Genomic DNA, 8,797 nt, shown 5'->3' on the forward strand with positions numbered 1-8,797 from the left:
AAAGTGAAGCACCTGGTTTTAGACCACAATCATTTATTCAGTTAGTGTAGGGCCTTCTTTTGCAGCCAGTACAGCATTTTGTCATGGGAATGATTGATACCAGTGGATAGTGGGATTTTGATCCATTTCTCTTGTAGAATAGTTGCCAGGTCATTATGCGATGCTGGTGGAGGGAAATGTTTACCCTCCAAAACACCCAATACACACATCTGGTGACTGTGCAGGCCAGGGGAGATGTTCAAGTTCACTTTCATGATTATGAAACCTCTCTGTAACCAGTTTTGCTGTGTGTATTAGTGCATTATCCTATCATCCTGATACACGGCACCAGATTCAGGGTACACTGTTTGGGTTCAGTAGTCCTTGGCAGTGACGCACCCATCTAGCACAAGTAGCGGGTCTAGGAAACGGTATGATATTGCAGCCCAAATCATCACTGATCCACCTCCGTGCTTCACTCTGGGCATGCGACAGTCTGGGTGGTTTTGGGGCTTCTCCACACGATGTGAGAGACTGTGAAAATGGACTCATCAGAGAATAACACAAGTTTCCCATTGTCCACAGTCCAAGCTTTCTGCTGCTGGCACCATCAAAACCAGCATTTGGCATTGGCATGAGCACCCAAAAGTTTGGTTGTAGCAGCCCAATTGTGAACATTAACCCTGTGGAGCTCCCAGTGAACAGTTTAGATGGAAACAGGAAAGTGGAGGTGTGCAAGTATGGGTTTAGTTTTTTTTTTGTGTCCAATCTAGAACATCCCTTTCAGACAGCTTCCTCGTGCATAGTACGATTATGTTACATGTAGAAACGTTACAGAAAGTGCACACGTTACAGAATAAAGTGATATATTAAGCTGTGGGTGAGTTACAGTAGCTGCAGAAACAGTAAAGTGCAGAGGTTCAGTGAAGTAAAATGAGTCTTTATGGAATCCTAAGAGATTTGTGAGACGGGCGTGTAGTTTAGTACTTGTACGACTTTTGTCATATTTATGCTTGAGGATTATTAAAATTGAATACTTCCTCTTGCATAATTACGTCTCCATGAAAGAAAAACGTACCTTTTGCTCGTTAAAATTTCTATTCCGACCTTCTTAAGTACTCGTTACAAATCTCTGAGGTCTCGTCTTCTCTCTCTCATCCAGCCAGAGCCTGCATGCTGTATATCACATCAAATCCACAGAACAGCATGAAGAGAAACACTTTTTTTTTATTTTTTTTAAAAGGATTTATAGGAAGTGAAGAAAAAAAATGTACAGAAAATCTCAAATATATATATGAAACAAATCTGCTGGAGTTTAGCAGCTAGTCCAGTTCTTCACTGTGTGAAAGAATGATCCGGAATAATGGCAGTGGATTTAGCACTGGATCTTCACTAAACTGCAGTTTCATTAAGTCTCCTCTGCCTCTCACGAAACATGTTAAACGCCATATTTAAGCAAATTAGCTTTGTTTTCTAGCTTCACGTTTGGCCAGTATTGACTACATTTAGCTTCCAAGCTAGCAAGTCGAATTCTAGCAAATGCTAAATAATGTAAACATACAGAGATGAACTGTATTTTCCTGCTTAGAACCAATTTGCAGATCATTTACAAATAAAATTCAACGGATATAAATATTAAAGTGCTTTTAACCATGGACAATTCAATATAAAAATGCTAACTTAAAAAAAAAATATATATATATATATATATTTCTGTTTATTCTTAATGAGTAAGAAAGAGGTGAGGAAAAACCATGAGATAATTTCCTTTTGTATAACGGGAGCTTTTGAACAACTTCTGAATATGAGCATTTCTGAAAAGTCTCAGTAGTTTCTCTTCACAGGAAAGCAAAAGACATGTGTTTTCCAGAAGCTTCCTCTTATAATCGAGTACGACTCTGCCACATTATATATATACTTTTACCTCAGTATAATTTCTGTGTTTAGTTCACCTCCATGATGACTTTGTATCAAGCTTTTATTTTAATTTTACTGCATGTTATGATATGAAACAATCCCTCACAGATGGACCAGAAGGCTAGTAGTGAGAACTAGACAATATATTTGTTGAGCTTTTGGATGTGTACAAGGCAGCGGTGTTGTGCGACATGCCGTGTGTCACAGTGTAATCCGGTTTACGGCTGCAGATACAAGTGCTACTGCACAAGTGTACCAAGGCTTGATGATAGGGAGTCACATGGAATAAAACATCAGTGCATCTGTTTGAGGGCATTTAGGGCAGCTGTCTTCTCATCTTAGACACATGCGTACACACACACACACACACACACACACACACACACACACACACACACACACTGGTCATTCTGGAAGGTCTACAACAGTTGTGCCCTGGTGAATTCTGTGTGCGTGCGACAGATGAGGACAGTGTTCCAGCTCTGTTCAGTATATTGCGTGTGGGTGTGTGTGTGTTTGTGCACGACTTTCTCCCCTACGCTCGTTTAGTTTAATTACCGGGATAGTGAGCTGTGTAATGACCGTCTCATTGCTGACCAGCTACTTCCTGTGTTTTGCTACTTTTGTATCCCTCCTCTTTTCCTCGTCATTGAGCCGAGATGATGTGAATCTTATCAGACCCCTGAAATGCTGCAGAGGTTTACGAGCTTATTAACTGTGTGTGTGTGCGTGTGTGTGTGTATGTATCTGTGAATACATAGAAGTGTGTTTGCATTTCTCTTTATTTTTGTTTGTCTGTGGGATTTGAACTGTTTTGAATTGGAATGCATATGTGGAAATGAACAAGTATTAGGGTGTGTGTGTGTGTGAGTGCACATAGAAAAACACATTGTTTATCTATACAGCTGTGTGTGAGCATAGCATTTAGTGTTATGGTGTGTGTGTGTGTGTTTCTGAGCAGTATTTTCTCTCTTTCTCTCGCACTCTCCCTCTCTCTCTGCTCTCTCTGAAGCGAGTGCTGTAATTGATATGCCACAAGCAATAAATCAGCAGCCGGCCGTGCCACCACACCCCATTATCTAAGGAGACAGGTTTAGCGGCCTGTCCAGGGGCTCCGTCTGGGTATATGAGGAGTTTTTTTGCGTGTGTGTGTTGGGAGGGGTGGTTCGAGTGCCTGTGAGAGTACCTGGATGTTGAGCCGGGGTGACGTCTTTGGGGTCAAACAAATGGAGAAGGGAAAGGAGGCAAAATAAAATCGTTCCCTGCCAAATTTTCACCATTTCCCATCCCCAGTCCTTCGTCCTACAATTTGTGCCCTTGTCATCTGTTATCTTTCTTCTTTTCATCAGCCACCAAGCCCCCCCCCACCCCCCAACTGCCTCTCTGCTTTGTATAAAATTTCATTTGTGTTTTTGACTCCCATCTCGACTTGCAAATAAAATTGCAAATAAAATGTGCTTAAAAAAAGGAGGAAGGAAATTGAAATTTGGCGAGTCAGACGAAGCAAGAATGCTTTTATGGAAATTGGAGAAGGAGGAGATTTTTTTTTTTTTTTTTTTTTTTTTTTTTTTTTATCTAGGGGGAAAAGAATTGACCATTTTCCCAGCTGTCAGTCATTCTCCAGGCAGTGTACCATAGCGCAGGTTTGATAACTACCCCGAATCCGTTTCTCTCTGCACACCATTGTGCAGTAACTCCGCTGGCTGTAAATGGTTGTGTGTGTTGGGCTGGAGCGCTGATAGCATTTCGCCCATTACTGTGCCAGATAACAACGTGAGTGCGCAGATGCAATTTGTTGCAAAATTTACGGTCTGCTACGTCAAGACTGATCCTCTCAAATGAAGAGAAATGAGTGTTGAGACAATCTCCTACAGGTTTCTGCCTCTCCCCATTTTCTCTCTCGCGCTTATGCACACATTCGCGTAGTCACGTTCATGCGCAAATGGCATGCCTAAATGAGCTTGCTGTCTCTGTGCTCTACTGTTGTTTTTAAATTGACATCTGTTCTCAGTGCATGATGTGATTTGTACAGTTGAGAGCAAAATTAGTTGTTTTTTTCCCCCTCCCATTATTTGATTGTGGTTGTCCCTGCTTATGTCGAGAATGTATTTAATGATCTTAAATCAATTTGGATCACGTGCTGCAGTGATACAGTAGAAAGCACACAATCAGGCTCTTTTTATATTAAAAAAAACAAAAAAACAGTGGCACTTGAGTTTTCTCTTGGCCTGACTGGTTTGAGCTGCACTCATGCCGAGCAGAAAAGCATCTTGGACTACACCTCACAACATATCGAGGGGTGACAACACCAGAAGACGACAAACTACAGGTTCTGTTCCTGTCACACTAGAATAGGAATCTGGGGCCACAGAGGGCGCAGGTTCACCCAAACTGAACAGCTGAAGTCTGGAAAAAGAGCAGGTGGTTGTAAAGAGTGGTATTTATGTTACTGTAGGTAGCCTTTCTGTCGGCCCGAACCAATCCGTCTATTCTCCTCTGTCCTTTCTTATCAACCCAACCGCCACTGTTTGATTTATTTCAGAAACTTTTGATCTCCATGCAAACAAACCCATCTGGCACCAACTGCCATGCCATGATCAGAGCCCCTTTGGTCAGAGATGACATTTTACTCCCGTCCATTCTGATATTTGATGTGAACGTTCACAGACGCTGTTTCGCCTGTATCTATGATGATGATTTTTATGCATTGTGTCGCTGCAAACAGATTTGTCCTTTTTGGCTAATTGTATAAGGTGTTTCTAATAAAGTGGCCGGAGAGTGTTTATATAACATTAAAGATCTTTATCTTCATTATAAGACTATATTGAGTAGTGTTTATTCACATCAATCTCCTCTTCCTGGCCACATGGTAATGGAATGAGGTCACATGCTCCCCATTTCGGCTTTTCCTGCCGGCTATCTCGCGTCGTTATGAGCTTGTAGCTTCCTCTAAAACGCTATTGTAATGCACTCTAATGGCCCGGTGTTGTCTGCATTTTCAGCCAGAGGAATGCCATCACTTGTTCTTCTCTTCCCCTCTCCTCTCTTACTTGCCGAGCTGTGTGGAGTGACGCCACTTCCCCTCGTCTTGTCCTTGGGGATGATGGACGGATAAGAAGGCCCTCAATCAGCCGGCAAAGGAAAAGAGGCCACAGAGATAAGAAACAGGCAAAGAAAAGAAGTGCGAGAAAGGAAAAACATTCCTAACTGCTCTTGCTTTTCTCTCTTCTGTTTAGATTAGTCATCTCATCTTTTCCCTAGCCCTTCCTCCAGTTTAAATTTTTTTCTTTTCCCAGCAGTCACTGGGTCATTCTGATGTAGATATAGCGGTGTCTGGAGCTTCTGCTATAGATGTACTTTACCACCCACATCTTAATACATTCACCATGTTCCTTAACATCGAATCTTGATGGCCTGCTGGACTCTCAGTAAAAAGATTAAATATGCCCTGGACAAAGTCCAGTTTTTTTTTTTGCCCAGTGATCTAATGAGACTGCATTGACCCTCTCACCCTGAAACGTCTTGGCTCACTAGCATGGATATTGAATATGATGGAGGATATGAAGCATGGCATTTAGCTACACGTGAAAATACAGACTGAATCTAATGGATCATTTATACACTTTGACATGCAAAACGATTAGTCTCCATGGCCTAGACGGATCAAACCATCAAATCGCAGCTAAAACGCCTCAAAACTAATGTCAAGTGCCGTGTTATACTCCAGCCCAGCCTCTTTTTTCCTACTTTCTCTGATTTCGTTAATCAAGCTCAGGAGTGAACAAGTCATAAATTTCACTGCTAGCCCACCAGGCAGCGAGAGCTGGATTAATACAGAGAAATGAACACGTTTATGATCGTTTCCTTCTTCTAACAGGCTGCAAGGTTGGGCTCTGTGTTTGCAGATTAGACAGTAAGACAGCAAGTTGTTGGTAAACATTTCCAGTAGTAAAATATGATGTAAACCAGATGGTCTGTGCTTCACCTAAAGGCTACAGGGCAGAAATTGTCTGACTTCTGACTGAGTAGTGCATTTCTGTAGTTACGAAAGGAATAACACACGGCATACAGTGCTGTTTCACAAACATAACACACACCACGGGAGTGTGAGGCGTAAAACTTTCTGTCCTGAAGACTTTCCTGTGCTGGGATGCTCTGAATGTTTGTACCAAAGCTCTTCCAACTGAGATTCCATCCATAAATGTTAAATAAAATTGCCGGAAAAAAAAAAGGAAAAACCCCACGGTATTTTGTTTTGTTAGTGTTAGATTACTTAAAGTGTCTTGCTGTGCTTGTACATGTGTGTGAGCTGATACTATAGAAACAATAAGGCATTAATATTAAGCTGTTCCAGCTAGACGTCTTGTTTGGACTGTGCTTGGAATTTCTCCTGCTTCTGCTAGGAATATGCGTTTACATTTACAGCATTCACAACAGGTGTCCTTATCCAGATCGACTTACATTTATCTCTTTTAGACAATTGAGCAGTTGAGGGTTAAGGGTTTTGCTCAGGGGCCCAGCAGTGGCAGCTTGGAGGTGCTGGGATTTGAACTCGCATCCTTCTGATCATAAGTGCAATATGCAAAGCTGGTATCATAATATTCAGGTCATTGATTGCTAAAATGAAAAGATTGCCCCGAATGATAATTTTGATGAAATAAACCTGGTGTAGTAATATATCTCAATAAAGAAAACTCTTAGTCATGATGGCCAGTGGAAGAGGATGGGGGAAGGTGTTATGAAATAGCTTTTGAGTCAGCCTCCGTATCACTGAAAAGGGCTTATTTTCTTATACATTACAGCAAAACTTGTGTGTGTGTGTGAGCGAGAGAGAGAGAGAGAGAGTAAGCCAGGGAGAAAGAGAGAATACTTAATCTGCAAAAAGCTCCTCTCAGACACATTGTGATAATGGATGTGTTATGAATTCATTGAAGTGAGCACCACGGTGCGTCTGCTGTTGCAGTGGTATCCGATGATGAGTTTATGTACAGTGCGTCTCCTAATCCATCTTGAACCTCCTCGCCATCCGTCTTGGTAATTAAATGTTGTCAAGGTTTCGCCCCCTTGGACCACATTAGTTTGAACCATTTATTTAGCATGGATGATGTCGTTGCTTCTCTCTGCTCCTTGCCTTTTAAGTGTGATGCGTAATCAATAGGAAATGTTCTGTTTGTACTCATGTGTGTTTTTTTTGTCTGTGTTTTTTTCCCCTTCTCTTGCAGGGCCTGTGGATGTCGAGTTGTTGCATATGATGAACTAAATGACTGCTTCGAGAAGAGGAGAGAAAAGGACACTGGATCAATAAGAGCACTATTTCTGCACTCTCTTGTTGTTTGGAGATATATATATATATACATATACATATAAATATAAATCTAAAGTACAGGGGTAGTGTATAAGAGACTGACGCAGAGCCCAATCTACCCCTGTGTGGAATAGAGCTGATATGTGGTCTCAGCCAGGGGCACACTGTGCCCTTATTGGGCTGTTCACCCTCTCCTTCATCCTTTTACCTTGTGGAAGAGCCACAGAGCCTTTCCAATCCTTCTCTCCATTAGAATGGGGCTTGACCCACTTAGCCATTCATAATACCACTGGTGAGGTGTACGTTGGTGCTGTTAACTGGATCTACAAACTCTCAAGCAACCTGACTATGCTGAGGAATCACATGACTGGCCCAGTTGTGGACAATGAGAAGTGCTATCCTCCTCCGAGTGTCCAGTCCTGCCCCCATGAGCTGGCTCAAACCAACAACGTCAACAAGCTGCTGCTGGTGGATTACGGCCAGAACCGCCTCATTGCCTGTGGAAGCGCCTCGCAAGGTATCTGCCAGTTCTTGCGCCTGGACGACCTCTTCAAACTGGGCGAACCCCACCACCGCAAGGAGCACTATCTGTCCAGCGTGGCCGAGTCGGGGACCATGTCGGGTGTCATCATCTCCGAAGGTACTCTCAGTAAGCTCTTCATCGGCTCGCCCATCGACGGCAAATCCGAATACTTCCCGACCCTCTCGAGCCGCAAGCTGATGGCCAACGAGGAGAACGCGGACATGTTCAGCTTTGTCTACCAGGATGAGTTTGTTTCCTCGCAGCTCAAGATCCCTTCAGACACGCTGTCCAAGTTCCCGGCCTTCGATATCTTCTACATCTACGGCTTCAGCAGCGAGCAGTTTGTATACTACCTTACTCTGCAGCTGGACACTCAGCTGACCTCGCCAGACGCCAGCGGCGAGCAGTTCTTCACTTCCAAAATCGTGCGGCTTTGCGTCGACGACCCGAAGTTCTACTCCTACGTAGAGTTCCCCATCGGTTGTACCAAGGATGGCGTGGAATATCGCCTAATCCAGGACGCCTACCTGAGCAAGCCGGGCAAACAGTTGGCTAACTCTCTGGGGGTGTCTGAGAACGAGGACATCCTGTTCACTGTGTTTTCTCAGGGCCAGAAAAACCGGGCCAAACCTCCGAAAGAGTCAGCGTTGTGTCTCTTCACACTGAGACGCATTAAAGAAAAGATCAAAGAGAGGATCCAGTCCTGCTACAGAGGAGAAGGCAAATTGTCTCTGCCTTGGCTATTGAACAAGGAACTCGTATGCATCAACTCGGTAAGTCCACACTATGATGAAAAAAGACTGCAGGGGTATTACCATTGATTTGCATACAGAGATAAATAGATGCGTGGGTAGCTGCTCTCCAAGGAACTGTCCTACATTAACATCTTGACATGAGCTCAGTATGCAGCTGTTGTGTAGACATATCTATTTCTGACGCGTGCTGGCTGTTTTGACTGGATATAGCCTACTTAAAAACATCTTTGTATAGTTAACAGCATGACTCAGACCTGCATTGATAATTAGGAGGCATGATTTTAAGTTGGTTTTATTAACTAAACGCGACTGCGTAGG

At 43.0% G+C, this 8,797-nt stretch overlaps 1 protein-coding gene across 1 annotated transcript in view; it reads left to right on the forward strand.

The window, feature by feature from the left end:
* plxna1b (plexin A1b) overlaps positions 1-8,797 on the forward strand; it is a 221,784-nt gene that overhangs the window by 26,385 nt on the left and 186,602 nt on the right. Inside the window, exon 2 of the mRNA XM_058402390.1 lies at positions 7,119-8,497. Coding sequence (XP_058258373.1) covers positions 7,343-8,497 — 1,155 coding nt within the window. The 5' untranslated portion in view covers positions 7,119-7,342. The remainder of the gene's footprint in view (positions 1-7,118; positions 8,498-8,797) is intronic.

Source organism: Hemibagrus wyckioides, linkage group LG11 (genome assembly GCF_019097595.1).
Source record: "Hemibagrus wyckioides isolate EC202008001 linkage group LG11, SWU_Hwy_1.0, whole genome shotgun sequence".
NCBI classification, from domain to species: Eukaryota; Metazoa; Chordata; class Actinopteri; order Siluriformes; family Bagridae; genus Hemibagrus; species Hemibagrus wyckioides.